At 45.0% G+C, this 16,915-nt stretch overlaps 1 protein-coding gene across 1 annotated transcript in view; it reads right to left on the bottom strand.

Annotated features, from left to right (window-relative positions):
- Nucleotides 1-16,915, bottom strand: part of LOC138246014 (unconventional myosin-XVB-like) — a 794,810-nt gene that overhangs the window by 522,331 nt on the left and 255,564 nt on the right. Inside the window, exon 11 of the mRNA XM_069200161.1 lies at nucleotides 6,359-6,435. Coding sequence (XP_069056262.1) covers nucleotides 6,359-6,435 — 77 coding nt within the window. The remainder of the gene's footprint in view (nucleotides 1-6,358; nucleotides 6,436-16,915) is intronic.

Genomic DNA, 16,915 nt, shown 5'->3' with positions numbered 1-16,915 from the left:
ACAAAATCCCACCCCACACAATTCCACAACTAACAATTCCAATACAACCCACATAATTCCACTCCACACCACATACATCCACTAAACTCCAAACCAAAACACATAGGTAAAAGACATTGGGGGTCATTATGACCCCGGCGGTCGGTGATAATGTGGCGGTAGTACCGGCAACAGACTGGCGCTACATACCGCCACATTAGCCAACCCTCAATCTACCACTCCGACCGCCATGGTGGTAGCAGCCGCCGGTGCTGGAGATAACAATCTCCAGCCCGGCCGCCACTATTCCATCGCCTCAGGCCTTTTGACCATGCCTACCTCCATGGTTTCCGTGGCGTTTGTAACGCCATGAAAACCATGGCGGTAGGCCCTATCAGTGACAGAATTCCTTCCCTGTCACTGATAGGAGGCACTCTCCCCCCGCACTCTCCAGACACCCCCCACCCCACCTCCATATACACCCCCCTTCCAATTCCCTACCTCCCTACACACACGCAGACACGCATACACACACACACACACACACACACTCACTCACACAGACATACACATATTTATACACACATGCATCCATTCATTCATGCACACATCTGTACTACATTCACACTGACACGCATTCACATATCCATTCATACACGCATTCTCACACATGCACACACACACGCACACAACACTACACATACATTCGCATTCACGCTCACACTCACACATTCATGCACACACACACACACACACAACACCCCCCATTGCCCTCCCTGTCAGAAACCCAACTTACCTGGATCCAGGGGGTCTTCCGGTAGGGGAGGGGATGGGGCGCTGCTACCGCCAGCAGAACGCCACCAGGCCGTATTATTTGTCATAATATGGCTGTCGGCGGTCTACTGGCGTGGCGCTGCTGGTGGTAACACCGGCCGCCAGTATGGCCACAGCCGGATTTCCACCTTTCTTGTGGCAGAAATCCAGCTGTGGTCATATTATGGTGGATGGATGTTAGCCGCAGCAAAGGTCTTTTGGTGCCCATCGCCACCGCGGTAGGTGGCACTTACCGCCTTTGTCAAAATGTGGGCCATTGTCATTCACAAAGCCAATAACTCTAACTCTCGCAAATGTGTTGCTATTGCATTGCAAATGCTTGTTCTATCTAGATGATAAAGACCTATTACTGAGGCTCTCTAGAAAATATTGCCTAAGTGCAAGATGTCTGTCTAGGGGAATGCCAAAGAGGATTGACTTTGTCTTCACTTTGAGGTTAACAACCTCCCATGCGGAAGTTAATGATGGAGCCTTTTTTTTTTTTTTTTTAGAGAAGGCCTACTTGAAAGACTTGAGTTCATCGTGCAATGAGACCCAGCTTAGCCCTCCCAACAAGGTGTCAGAAAGCTTTTGCTGAGACACTATAGTTCCATTATGCTTTTTAGATGCCCATGTCTTATGCACAAAAAATGTGGAATGTGATTATGAGCATGAGAAAAGCCCATCTTTATGGATTTAATTTTGCGGTCTGTAGGAAAGTGCCACTGTTTGCATGGTTACCCCCCCACTTTTTGCCTAGTGTTGATGCCAACTTTGACTGAAAGTGGGCTGGGACCCTGCTAACCAGGCCCCAGCCCCAGTGTTCTTTCCCTAAAACTGTACCTCTGTTTCCACTATTGGCACAACCCTGGCACACAGTTAAGTCCCTTGTAAAAGGTACCCATGGTACCAAGAGCCCTGTGGCCAGGGAAGGTCTTTAAGGGCTACAGCATGTATTAACCCACCCTAGGGAACCCCTCACCCAGCACATGTACACTACCTTGCAGCCTGTGAGTACTGGTGCAGAGAAAAAGACAAAGTTGACATGACACCCCTCTCAGGGTGCCATTCTGACAAATCACTGCCTATGGCATAGGTAAGTCACCCCTCTAGCAGGCCTTACAGCACTAAGGCAGGGTGCACTATACCACAGGTGAGGGCATAGCTGCATGAGCAATATGCCCCTAAAGTGTCTAAGTCCATTCTTAGACATTGTAAGTGCAGTGTTGCCATATTGAGTATATGGTCTGGGAGTTTATCACTACGAACTCCACAGCTCCATATTGGCTTCACTGAATACTGGGAAGTTTGGTATCAAACTTCTCAGCACAATAAATCCACACTGATGACAGTGTGGGATGTATTGAAAAATGCACACACAGGGCATCTTAGAGATGCCCCCTGTATGTTAGCCATTCTGTTACTGAAGGGCTGACCGGTTTGTGCCAGCCTGCCACTTTGAGACATGTTTCTGTACACATGGGGTGAGTGCCTTTGTACACTCTGTGGTCAGAAACAAAGCCTGCCCTGGGGGGAGGTGCTTCACACCTGCCCCCTACAGGAACTGTAACACCTGGGGGTGAGCCTCAAAGGCTCAAGGCTTGGATTACAGTGCCCCAGGGCACTCCAGCTAGTGGAGATGCCCGCCCCCCGGACAAAGCCCCGGACAAAGCCCCACTTTTGGCAGCAAGTCCAGTGGGAAAATTATGGTAAACAGGGAGGAGTGACCACCTCAGCCAGGGCCACTCCTAGGGTGTCCAGAGCTGAGGTGACCCCCCCTCCCTGCAGAATCCTCCATCTTGGTTTGGAGGACAGGGACCAATAGGATTTGGTATGTGCCCCCCTCTCCACAAAGGGAGTGGGCACAAGGAGGGTGTAGCGACCTTCGGGGACAATAGCCATTGGCTACGGCCCTCTGATCCCTAAATCTGGGATTTAAGGACCTCTTGAACCCAGCTCACCAGATTCCTGGCGACCTACAAGAAGAAGAAGGACTGCAAGGCTGAAACCCCCAGCAGAGAAGAAGGAAGACGACAAGCGCTTTGGCCCCAGCCCTACCAGCCTATTTCCAGCTTCAAAGAACCTTCAAAAGAACAACAAGTGGGACCAGCGACCTCTGTCCAACTCCAGAGGACTGCTCTGCACCCAAAAGGACTAAGAACTCCCAAGGACAGCAGCTATGTCTAAGCAAACCTACAACCAAGGACTCCCACCTCACTCCGGATGCGTGAGTCCTGACCCCTGTGCACCTGATGCCCACGGTCCGTGTCCATGTGGTCCACCCAGCAAGAGTGGGTCCCCAGGCGATTGCGAGCAAGTGCCCACCCTGGGTTGATCTCTCCACCCCTCCACAACAACACCTGCAGAGGGAATCCCAAAGACACCCCTGACTACGATGCTCCCGACAAAGGACACACTGCACCCGCAGACCCCAGGCCTTGAAGAAACGGACACCCGGTGCAGTTACTTTCAGAAGGCAGCCCCCCTCTCTGACCAACCGGCGGTGTGCCTGACACCCCCCCCCCCCGGACCTCGCCTGCAGCGTCTGAGTGACCCCTGGGGTCTCCCCATAGACCAGCATTGGAAACCTGATGTCCTGTTTGCACCCTGTACCCGGCCACCCCTGTGCCGCTGAGGATGTGTGCTTCGTGCTACTTGTGGCCCCTCCAGTGCTCTCCTAATGCTCCCTGGTCTTCCCTCCGAGTCGCGGGTACTTACCTGCAGGCAGACCGGATTACGAGTACCCCCTGTCTCCATGGGAGCCCACGTTAAATCTACTCATCTTTGACCTCTGCACCCGGCCTGCCCTCTGTTGCTGGTGGTGGGTGTTTGGGGTTAACTTGAACCCCAAATGGTGGACTTCCTAAAACCCGAGACTGAAACTGTAAGTGTTGAACTTACCTGTAAAACCATCTAACATTTCTCCCCCCAAGAACTGTTTCTGAAAATTGTACTATGTCCATTACTAAAACTGATTATTGCCAATATCTCGAGAACTGTATAACGAATCAATTTCAAACAAAGTACTGTTGATACATGTGTGAAATACAAATCTTTTGAAGTACTTACTTGAATCTTGTGGTTCTAAAAATAAATTAAAATATATTTTTGCAATATAAAAACCACTGGTCTGGAGTTAAGTCATTGAGTGTGTGCCTCTTTTATTGTTTGTGTGTGAACAACAAATGCTTTGCACTACCCACTGATAAGCCTACCAGCTCCACTACACAACCACAAAAGAGGGCATTAGCAAAATACAAATAGAGCATTAGTATTATCTACTTCAGCCTCTGTTAAGCCTCTGGGGAACCCCTGGACTCTGTGCACACTCTGGGCCTCATCACAACTTTGGCGAGCAACAACCACCGCCCGCCAAGTTGTAACCGCCATGCGGCCGCCAATGCGGCCCCACTCCCGCGTTGCCCATTTTGACATCCTCGCTGGGCCGGCGGACGTAAACCGAGTTTCCGCCTGCCGGCCCAGAGGGGATGTGGGCCGCAACATGGGAGCCGGCTCCAAATGGAGCCAGCGGTGTTGTGGCCGTGTGACGGGTGCAGTTGCACCCATCGCGCTTTTCACTGTCTACATAAGCTGCATGGGGCCCTGTCAGGGGGCCCCGCGACTCCAAGTACCGCCAGCCTTTTCCTGGCAGTTAAAACCGCCAGGAAAAGGCTGGCAGTCGGGGACTCGTAATCCCCTGGGCAGCGCTGCTAGCAGCGCTGCCCTGGCGGATTATCACCGCCGGGGCAAATGTGGCGAGAAACTGCCGGCCCCGGCGGTGCGACCACGGTGGTTCGGAAGCACCGCCAGCCTGTTGGCGATGCTTCCGTCATTTCAGCCCTGGCGGTCTTGTACCGCCAGGGTTGAAATGACCCCCTATATCTCACCTTGATATAGTATATACAGAGCCAACTTCCTACACTGTCCATCCAGTAACAGAGCTAAGCGTAGTTTATCTTCAATAACCCCCACTGGTCATTTTTATGGCTTGAAATCACTACAACCAATATTAAGGATTCCCCTTTGAGCAACTCACAATGTCAATATTATGACCAAGGTAGGGGAAATGGATGCTCCCCTTTGTTACAGTGGCCAAGAAACTACATCAGTGGAGCGTTGCAAACCAAATAATTCGTAAAAACTGTCCTTGCTATTCGGTAAATGACAGTTATGGGCAGTTAAAGATGGAGGACTGCTGTCCCCTGTAGTCCTGCATCTCTACATTCACAGCCATTTGTACAATGTATCGTGCTTCATCAACAACAACGAGGGAGGATTTCTGATAAAGGTATCCAAATGATCATTCTGTTCTGTATCAGAGACATGCACAACAGCACAAAGATTTTGATTGCATCCCAGATGCATGCCAAATACTGTGTTCTGATGATGATGGTCCATTAATTCTTTTGGTACCAAGTCTTTATATATTGGAATTCTGCAACCGCTACAACTGGGCCTAACATGCACAACCTCAAAGTTCTAGCGCCTTCTGAAGCTGGGATAAAATTTAAAACAGTATGGTAAAACTAACACAATATTTTGATGTGATTCAAATAATATGTCCTTTTTTAGACAGCGTGATCCTAGGGACACTGATTTGTAAGTTGTGAGCTGTCTTCTGAAGTCTTGGATGTAGTTCCATTACTATGGTATGGTTTACAGTGCCAGCTCAATAGAACTTCAGAATATCACAATTCATTAAGGATGCTATGATAACTCTGGCCTTTGATCTAGTTCCTCAGCAGTTCTTGGAGCAACGAGGAACAACTGATTAAGTTAGAGCCCAAAAACCTAAAACCCAAAAGTGAAATACGATCCTGTCCTAAGAAAGTTATGGCTTAGGGCTTTATATGCCAAAGAAGTGGGCCTAGGACAGATCTTACAACTGAATCTTGAACTGAAAATAAGGTGGACTGGAAGTTTCCAACATTACAAAAAGCAAGCAAAAGGATACACAGAGATAAAATTATGAACTTCTGAGACAGGAAGATGACATAGCAGGAAAACAGATGAGGAAAAGAAGTATCAACACAGATAGAAATACACCTGAGCTTGCTGCTCTCCCAAGCCCATGTACAGAAAAACAAAGAAATGTTTGAAGTGGCTTCCTACTGGTAACGTTATTAAAGCTCCACACAATGTTCCTATGTTCTTCTTTTATTGAGATATGTAGTATTACAGGAAACAGGTCTGTGCACAACAAGCACCGAGGCTCAACTGACAAGCAAAGGTTCCACACGTCATGGACGCACATAGAACCTACCTGTGTCATCATGCTTCAACCACATTCTACCTAAGCGCACACAACAATGTTGCACTGCATAAGGGACAGTAAAAGTTCAGTTTCATATTTTTTTTTAAACCAATGAAAAAAGCCACAAAAATCACTTCTGTCTCCGTTGACCAATAATACTCCAGTGCTTGGATTCACCACTTTAAAAAGGCTTATTGATTAAATACACATATTGAATCAGGTGCACTGAGAAAATGTGCTGCATGATTAGGACCACCTTGTATTAAAGAGTTGTGTTGGATGAGCAGAATTACAGACAGATATTAAACTCACCGTAGGGGATGTTGTCACTGGGTTGAAGAGGTGGTCAACATAGCTGTCAAGCCCAGAGGACTCAGCATTGTTTTGAACTAGGATTAAAAAAACAGACAGACGCACATTAAGAAGCATTCCACTATCTGATGGGTCTCTCCACCAATATATACAGTATTCCTCATGTGACACCTATCTAAAATAAGTACTTTTTACAGCCGCTTCTCCACCAGCCAAGTCACCTTTAAGAATATATTGGGAGATGATCGCAAATTGAAAACATAATCTCACAAGCTGCTGCAGCAGTAGATATGCAAGGAGGCATAGATGGGGATGAGCACATGAGTGCTAAAAGGTTACCCGAGGTCAGACGTTGTGTTGTGGCCTCTTTCTATCTTATGCATTCTCCCTACTACCTTAATGTTCCCTGCTACTCAGCCAGTGAGTGAGGTCATAGGATGGTTGGAATGTTGACAGTGTTTGTGCTTGGATGAGTGGACAGTTGGAGTGAGAAGGGCTGAGCTGCAGGATGCTGCTCCTGGTGGGGCTTTATCTGTAACCTTCAACTAAGTTAATAAACCTACTTCTTTTATAATCTACGAGCATCCATCTTTGATTACAACACTGGCGACGAGGATGGGATGAACCAACGCGTGAAAAAAAGAAAGAAACTGAATCTACAGAAAATCTAAGGAGGAACTAGATTACAGAGGAAAACCAAGAGAAGAGAGATTGAAAACCTAAGAGAAAAATGGAAAACAAAAGAGACTGAAGTGAAGAAGAATGCCCAGGAAGCCCCACCAGTGTCTTTTCTACCAGACAGCCTGTACTCAACAGAAGTTAGAGGGCGAGTGACCTGTTTAACTTCAAGGCAAGCTGTTTAGTCTACTAGGTATGCAGCAAACAGGGAGTGCAGTGGCCTGAAGATTGAGAAGGTGGGCTGCTCAGCTGTGCATGGAGCCAGACCTGTTGTACCTGCTTGTATGGACTGGGCATATTGAGGAAATTGTCTGCTGAACTGCCTGTGTACAGAGTTAAAAATGTATGGCACTAAACATTTGGTAACCTAGTAGAAAGTCAGATGGAGGAACAACTGGTGTCAGCATTTAAACACTATCTGAAGAGTGATCAGTGAACCTGCGCAGCAGCCCCTTGAAGCACTGTCCTTAGGGCACACATTGTGAGTAACAGTTACAGTCTACCTGTTGACTGGGTTGCTGAGTTTCCCCATCTCCTATTCTACAAGAGAGAGATCATTGGGTACCTGATCTGTTTCCAGGAAGCTTTCTGAGAGGAAGACTACAGCGCTGACCTGGCACATGGGAACAGCTCATGTGCAGTGAAGAACATGTGTGCCAATTTTTCGTATGAGGATAAAGAACTGTGCGTTCATTTAAATGGGATAAACTGTACAGTGGCAATGTATTCGGGTATGAAGTCGCTCACCGGCGTGGAGTATTTGAATATATTCCTGGAATAATTTAACTTTAGGTTTACGGTCATGTGCATTTTACTCAATACCATACATTGCTTGAGTGTATTTTTCAATACTGCTACCCTCTATTTTAAAGATGCATTGGGTTGAATTGAGTAATGTTATTTTTATGCTGACATTGTTTGCTGCTGCTGAAATACATTTTTATTGCTGTATTGAATTGAGAAATGTTATGCCGTTACTGACATGTTTTAAAGTTGCTGAGTCGTGGCATGTATGTTACGCATGGGAGGTGCACCCTAATGCTATTTTAGCATGAAATTTTTCTTACCATATTTTGCTTGTGCATATTGGCCTGAAGTTTTAAAGCCATGCTTGATTTTAGAGATGTATAATTTGAGGTTGGATGCTAGAGTCACGTGCAGAGTGACATTCTTATGTTGTGATATTAGTATTTTGATCCATATTTGGGATTGTGTTTTTGACCATCCTTCCTAAGGGGTTAAGGATGTGGGGGCAGTGTGTTAAGCCCAATGTTAAGGGAGGTACACCCCAGTGATGCGTGTCAATCCTTCCTATGGGGTTAAGGATGTGGGGGCAGTGTGTTAAGCCCAATGTCAAGGGGGGGGTACACCCCAGTGATATTTGTCAATCCTTCCTATAGGATTAAGGATGTGGGGGCAGTGTGTTAAGCCCAATGTCAATGGCAGTACACCCCAGTGATATTTGTCAATCCTTCCTATGGGGTTAAGGATGTGGGGCAGTGTTTTAGGGCCAATGTTAAGGGGGTAGGTAGTTACATCTCAATGCAGTAGAGGGTAGGTGAAACCCTGGTCCTGTTCGAGTATAGGGTGATGGGAGTATGTGATTACACCCCAGTGCAGTAGAGGGTAGGTGAAACCCTGGTTCTGTTTAAGTGAATGGTGATAGGGGTACATGTTTACACCCCAATGCAGTGGAGGGTAGGTGAGACCCTGGTTCTCTTTAAGTGAATGGTGATGGGGTAGGTGGTTACACCCCAATGCAGTAGAGGTGAAATAAACTCTAGTCCTGTTGAGTGTTGAGTTGTGGAAGGCAACAGGTTGGTCCTGTTATAGTGTGCATGATGTGGAGGGGAACAGGTAGTTAGTGTTCTCTGTTGGGTGAGCAGGGAAGTTTTGTGTTACTTGTATTGTAAATTTGTGGAACGTATTGATTAACTGTTTTTTACCTTCTTACATCCCATTGGAGTATTGAAGTTATGCAGAGTGAGTGTTTGTTAACCTGTACTGTTTATTTCGATGGGTGGTACTCAGTTTTGGAGGAAGGTTGATGAAGGGTGTTTTGCCGTTTTCCGTTCTGTTGAATATTTCATTGTTTTGTTAAGGGGGGAGATGTGTTGTGGCCTCTTTCTATCTTATGCATTCTCCCTACTACCTTAATGTTCCCTGCTACTCAGCCAGTGAGTGAGGTCATAGTATGGTTCGAATGTTGACAGTGTTTGTGCTTGGATGAGTGGACAGTTGGAGTGAGAAGGGCTGAGCTGCAGGATGCTGCTCCTGGTGGGGCTTTATCTGTAACCTTCAACTAAGTTAATAAACCTACTTCTTTTATAATCTACGAGCATCCATCTTTGATTACAACACGTTGGTATGTGGAAGATCGCTGAATTCTACTGGAAACTGAATTTATGAAACATCAACAGAATCTTTTTAAAGCTGGTGACGTTTTTTTGTATACAAACATTGTTGTTCAAAGGGAGGTCACATGATGCTGCCTGGCTAAGAGTCTGTGATGCTGCTGAGCTTTGGCTCTTTCCTACAAGTACTTCAAATTTTGAGCACAGCCCTCTGGTGTTACATTTAACCAAATCCAAACAACTGACAGGGGAAGAATGCCACCAGAGGTACGGGCAATGCAGATAAGAAACAGAAGAAAACACAAGATTTTACAGCTATGGAAACTATCAACTAGGAAAGCCACCTGCAGACAAAATGGCTGCACAGGGGAACTTGCCTGCACCTCTTTAAGGATCAAGACCCTCTAGTCAATATGATGCTCTGGTGGCAGAAATGGCAGATATGAAAACCACGGTGTGGAACAAAGTGGATTAAGTAGGCATCAAGTTGGACTGGGTGCAGAAAGATTTTGACTCAGCGACAGGGAGAGTCACTGACCTGGAGAGCAGAGTGAGTCCTGCAGAAGGCGGTTCGGACACAATCTCAGCACCCTAAAAGCTGCACATGCCAGAACAGAATATCAAGAAGGGAGAGCATGGAAGAAGAGCATTTTCACATTTCTTACCTGGGGAGCCTGAAAAGGTGGAGCTGGGCCTAATGGAACTTTGGAGGATGATTCAGTATCTCCTACCACAACAAAAGGGGTTGGGGGGCGAGCATACTGCCTGTCATATCAGAGCACAACTGTGGTAAATGTAACACATAATAACACTCACTTTAGTTGAAAGTCTTAAATATGCACCATTGTTGGTGCAGCCAGCACTGGGTATCTATAGACGCATTTCAGAATATTTGTCCTTTTTCAGTAGAGAGTAAAACCTTAAATCTGGGAGTGCTGGCAATGCTGCTCAAAGCCTTTTCAGGTTTCTGCACCACTCCCAGAGCACAAGTGCATCCCAATGAGTTTGCCATCCCAATAATTCTAAAGGAGCCAATCACAAATTGGGGAATTTGCACACTCTCTGGCATACCAGCATAAAATTCGCCGTGATGTATTGTGGTAAATGTAGTGCACTATAACACTCACTTTAGTGGAAGTTTTTTTGCATTACCCATTGTTGGTGTAGCCAATGCTGGGTATCTCTAGACCAGGGTTTCCTTAACTGTGGGACACGACTCAATTTTTGGTGGGTCGCCAAAGTTCATGCAATAAATTAAGGTACCTTAATGTTCTGTATTGATCGTGTCATATTGCTGTGCTTCAAAGACAGAGCTCAAATGTTAAGCTATGTCTGCTTCTACTTATTTTTTAACACACTGGTGTTTATGAACTTCTCCCACTTTACAGTCAGAGACAGAAAAATAAAGTGATTTATGTGGCAATCACGCTGTTGTACATGAAGTTTGAAAGGAAAGCTGGAAAATGTCATTTTTTCCTAACACAACAAAATGCAAATATCTGTAAACTGTACCCATTCAGCAGTTCTGAAAGCAAAATGAAACAGACTTTGTTATAATTCTGAAGTGTGAAAGATTTTAGTAGGAAAAGAACAAATCAAGACACTTTACTTGTTGATGTACAAATAATAAATATTCACTGAAACACGATTTCCGCACATTATCATTTGTGTACAATATCTATAAAACTCTATGTCTGTGTAAATTCAGTGACCGTTTCAATGGAAAATGTACTGCCTGCGAATAACAACGCACCACCATACGATGCTCTAGTTACTTTAAAAAGTCCCAAGTTTCATGTTCATTAAAGCTAAGTTGCTTTCGAAAGCCTTTCGTACTAAAATGTCGGCCGTTGTTCTAAAATCTTTTGGAAGCTCTAAACATGTTTCAGAATATTTTGCCTAAATGCATTTCGTTTATTTAAATTAATTCAAATACATTACATGTAATGCCAAACACACACACTATGAAAATTCCATATGTTTTTGTTGAGGACATTTTTGACACAATATCACTGTGTTGCATTCATTTTGCAAATGATATTGGTGAAACGGTGACTACAGTGAGTAAGAACTGCTGCTTGGGTTTTCTTATGTATTGCTCCCCTGCCGGTGCAGAACCCAAAGGCCACCCGACCGAATCCCTTGGGCCTGAAGGTGCCATATAGGGTCGGCCTGCCCAAAAATTAGGCGCATGGGCTCATAAAACTCCTTTAATTGGGCAGGGCCACTCCGGCTCCTGGAAAGTTGGGGAAGCACAAAGCGGACCCAGAAGCAGGCTCCGAAGACAGAGGCCCCGAGCGTCAACGCTCCTCCCGTGTTGCATCAGTCGAGTGACGGGTTAAAGTCGAGTGGTGACGGTACCGCTTCGACTTCTTCTTACCTGTGCCCAAAGACTTGGAGGAAGAAGGTTAGTGGTAGCTCTGCGAGCGTTCTCGAGACCTTCCCCTTGAGCAAGACGGGACCCTACGCGGAGTCAAGTGCTGGGCCACCACGAGCTTGAGAGACCACTCCTTCATCGCCTTCGGGTGCGTGGCCCGGCAGTTGGAGCACGACTTTGGGTAGTGGTCTCGCTCCAAGCACCACAAACAGACCCAATGCGGACAGTCCTCGTACAGCTTAAAAGTGATGTTTGGGGACATCTCAACACACCAAAAACTCAACAAAAAACTCAACAAAACAGTTGAAATCGTTCAAAAAAAGAACAGGGTAGCTCTTTCCGGATGAGCTCGTGGCGCGGAAAGAAATGAACTGACATCACTGCGCTGAGGAAGCGTCTATGTACTACTCCCGATGTCATCACAGCGACTAGGACACCAACGACAACCACTGAGATGACCGCCGCCACCTACCGACGCGTAAGGATATTGCTCGAAGAGAAAATCTCCGGATCCAGTCTGACACCTGGGGGAAAATTCTAAGGTAAGGAATCTGCAACTAGAAGTCTCTATCAGATAGATCCTTCAGAATCACCAAAGCCCTCAAAAGTTTTCAATTCCACAAACACAGCTGAAGATGTAGTGGCTAAGAACAAACAGTAGGGACTACACTGTAGAAGAAGAAATTACGGACTATGTTACCAAGTCTGCTTTAGCACTCACTTTTTAATTGGCATTTCTGCAGTGGCAAAAGTTGTGCATTCGATTGTATTCATGGATATCTGTATCATAACACAGATTGTCTATGATATAGAATTTTGAATCTGCTTCACACCAACACAGTCATAGTAAACTTCCCATAGGTGTACATCTGTAAATCAAATAAATAATTCCAAGATTCCAATCAAGTTACAAGTGAATCAAGAATTCCAATTCTATCAGCGTACATTACCCTTCACAGTCCCACACAATGTTTGATCACTGCAGGATTTACCTCACTTGAACCACTGTGGTTGTATACCATTAAATTGCTTTTGTTGTACTTATTAAAGGAACAATTAGTTGTCCAGTAGACTTTTTGTGATGTGAGCCAGCTTCTTAGCACTTTGTTGTAAGGGGTTGTGAACAGTTAGCCTGTGGGCATCAGGAATTCAAAATGGTTCCTATGTCTGCACATACTGAACATGTGATCGTTTAACTTGTTTGGAACTCTCACAATCCACCACTTTGACCAGTTCTGAGACTCATTCTTCGTGTGTAAATGTTGTTGGTTTCCTCCAGTGTCAGAATATGCATGTCTTTCTTACTGCTAATGCTAGCCAACTGTGTCTGTTGTTTGTGGGTACTACACAACTGACCAGTAGTTTAGACTGGCCAAGAGGATTAATGGGATTACTGTTACATTCAGCTTGAAACCTATACATCTGTCCAGAAGGGTTGCACTTTCGGGCATTCCCATAGTATGCGTGTTGAATCTGAATCATGCTTGCACCTCAAGCACTCTGAGTGGGGTAGTAATCCTGCTCTATGTAATGTAATTGATGATCAGTGCCAGTTAATAAGGATTTTAAAGAAGGAAAATTTGAGCTTGATTCTCATAGATGTTTTTCATCAGTGGCCAGTATGCCTCCCCATAATTCTGAGGTACACTCATGATTCAATCTCTCCTATCGTAAGGTGTTTGATCCATCTAATGTAGGATTAGAATATTTGGAGTCAATCAAAATACTATAGGTACCAGACATTGCACCACTGTATGCCCCAATCTTCTTAGGGTAAATTAGAATGGGTGATTTTGTAACATCAATTTAATGTTTGCCATATTGGTTATATAGGCAGTGACATCGTTGACTGTATTTCCATTTTTGCAATGCTTATAAGTACTTTTCCTATACTAACTCTGTGAACGACCTCATGTCATTATATGGTACTAGGTGCTCCATAGTGCCTATACCTGCTGGTTTCTAAACATTCCAGTTAATAAGTGAGCTACTTATTTTAACACTATTGTTGTTCCACATTGAGCCAGACAATTAAGCCATGGATCCACAAAGAGTAATCTGTGTGCAGCTCTCCAGGTCTGGAGCACGCATATTACAATTGGATTATGAATTAATGTGTTTGAGACAAGTATTTGTATAGAGCGTCAAGATTTCATTCACATTTCAGTATTTTCCATTCTATAGCGGTCCACTTAGGTGGATCATCAATTTAGGGGCTATAGTATATCAGCTGGGAAAGTAATTAGTTACTTGTGGTCTGGGTGTATAATTTGTTAATTTTTAATCTGAGTTTAGAGGTCTCCCTTATAAATGATTTGAAGGTCTTATCAATTTTCTTGAATAAGGAGTTGTGTATCTCAAAGGCAAGTATGCAAAATATGTAATTTATAGGTCAGTGCAAAATGTTTGTTACACGGCTGTAATCTTGCATAATCGCCCACATTTCATGTTGCGCAAAATACCCAAAATGACAGCATTTCACCACACTGCTTAATTTTCTGTCTGGTAAGAGAAAAATACTAATACGGGAGCATGGGAACATGCAAATAATAATTATTTCACAGTGTTACATGTTCAAATGGCATGCTATCTCAAAACATATCTGTTATATTCATAAAATCCACCATGAAGCCTACAATTACTCAAAACTATGGATTGTCATGTTTCCTTTTTTCTTTCAATAGGCTCTCTTCTTCCTTCCACTTTTCCTATGCCTCCCCTCTTTGAGCACCATCGCCTCTAAGCACACACATGTGCACTTTTATATTTAATGTATTTTTGCAATTTTCCCACTCATTTCAACCATCACAATCTCTCATTCCCTGAAAGCCATGCCCCTGCAAACTAACCTAATGACCTGTAGCACTTCTTTTAACTCCCATTCATCTCTGATAACTCACATACCTGTTCTGCTCCACTAATCATCTCTCCTAACTCCTGTTAGTTCAATGTACCACAAAAAAACTAGAGTGAAAGTATGGAATGGTTAATGTCAGTGTAGAAGGCTAATCCCTATTGCAAACAATGACCAATAATACTGGAATAACCACTAACCTTGGGATCCAAAGTATTGTGCTGCCTGGCATAAAATGCTTCAATGCCTCATCAGAGGCAGTAAGCACTATATAAATGTAATTGCAATTAAAGTTACTATGGTCAGTGCATGCTAAATTACTTGCTAAGTGGAAGGGCACTATGGGAGATGGTGTGTCTGCCTAAGCATCAGAGAGACCAGAAGCATCATGTTTCTCCAGTCACCAGGGCAACACAGAGGGAATGAGTCTGTGTGAATATATGTGCAGCACTGGCTATGTTCTTTTCATCGACTGATTTGCTAATAGCAGGGTCCAAAATGAGGTGACATGGTTTGCAAAATAACAATGGATTTGGATGCAGCCTGAGTACTTACCGGTGGCTGAGATTAATTCAAGCATTACATCCATCACTTTTTTGTATACATAAGTGTGTCGCTCTACGTGGGGTGGGTATGCCCTGGAGGAGTCATGTGCACACTGTGTAGCCGGAACCAAGCTGTACCCGGCTGATAAGGCCATACCTAGGGTGAAACCAGTTATGGGCTGCTTGTGTTCCAGTTCAGGGCAAACCTGGTTTGGCAGCAGGGGCTGGACCATTCCATTTGCAGGAGGGTCAAGACTGATTTGCGTATAGCAGGGTCCAAACTGAAGTGACATGGAGTGCAAAATAACAATGAATTGGGATGTGTCCCCAAGTGATTAGCAGTGGCTAAGATTAATTCAAACAATACATCCATTACTTTTTTTGTATACTTTAGCTTATAGAACAGTCAGACTGGTGGGGCTACTGAGTCCTGTATCACCTACTAGCGTCACTGTGGGTGAGGATGACTTTGAAGAAGATTGTAGTAGTAGTAATCACCTGAGAGTAATTTGTTGGAGGCAGAAGACCTTAAGAACCTCAGTGATCCTTTATAATGTTTGGCTATGTCACAATGAGATTTCTGCATGTCTACCAATGCAACTTATAAGTGCACCTTAGGTGCCGTACATGCCTGCAAACTTAAGGGGGAGGAAGCACACTGCCTCTCATCCCAGCACAGTCCACCCCATTGCATCTTGGCAAATGCAGTATGCTTACTTCAAAGTTGATGTAGTTTTTCACCAAAGTAAGTGCAGGTAGTGCTGTTATGTCTAGACACATGTTTCTGGGTTTAGCCCTTCATCAGTAGAGAGCAGAAGTAGCAGAGGACAGAGAACGGTCATCTGAGGTTGCTGGTATGTTGCCCAAGTCTTCAATATTGAAGACTTGGGCAACAGTCTGATATTTACACTTCTAGCAAAATAATCTCTTACAAGAAATTATATACCTCTCCACAGGCGCATCCTAGGTGAGCTTGTTAGCGCACTGGCTTAAGGGAGCCTTTTAAACATAAGGGGGGAGGGAGCACACTGCCTCTTATCCCAGCATAGTCCACCCCATTGTATCCTGGTAAATGCAGTACGCTTCCTTCAAAGCTGTTGTAGTTTTTCTCCAAAGTTGGTGCAGGTAGTGATGTTATCTCTAGACACAGGTTTCTGGGTTTAGCCCTTCATCAGTAGAGAGCAGAGAAAAGTCACCTGGAGTAGCTGGTATGCTGCCCAAGTCTTCACAGGTCACAGCACCACACCACAGGCACACATGTGCATCCCAAGTGAGCTTGTCATCTCATTGGCTCAAGGGAGCCTTTTAAACTCAAGGGGGGAGGGAGCACACTGCCTCTCATCCCAGCACAGTCCACCCCACTGCATCCTGGCAAATGCAGTACCGCAACTTCAACGTGGCTGTAGTTTTTCACCAAAGTTGGTGCAGTTATTGGTGTTATCTTTAGACATGCCCAGGGACTGGAGTGGCACCACTTGGCAAAACAGGGGATCTAAGCAAGAGACCCCCAGGTGCTGGCAGATGAAGTCTTTGATGTCCTTGGGACTTCTTAACAGGAGGCAAGCTCAGTCCAAGCCACTGGAGAAACTTCACAAGCAGGATACACAGCGAAGTCCAGTCTTTGTCCTCTCTAGGGCATAAGCGACAACTGCAGACCAACCCAGCAAAGCACACACTGCAAAGGGGCAGTACTCCTCCTCACAGCTCTTCAGCTCTTCTCTTTGGCAGAAGCTCCTCTTGATCCATAAG

This window comes from Pleurodeles waltl, chromosome 7 (assembly GCF_031143425.1).
Source record: "Pleurodeles waltl isolate 20211129_DDA chromosome 7, aPleWal1.hap1.20221129, whole genome shotgun sequence".
NCBI lineage: Eukaryota > Metazoa > Chordata > Amphibia > Caudata > Salamandridae > Pleurodeles > Pleurodeles waltl.
This window is presented reverse-complemented; position numbering and strand designations above follow the sequence as displayed.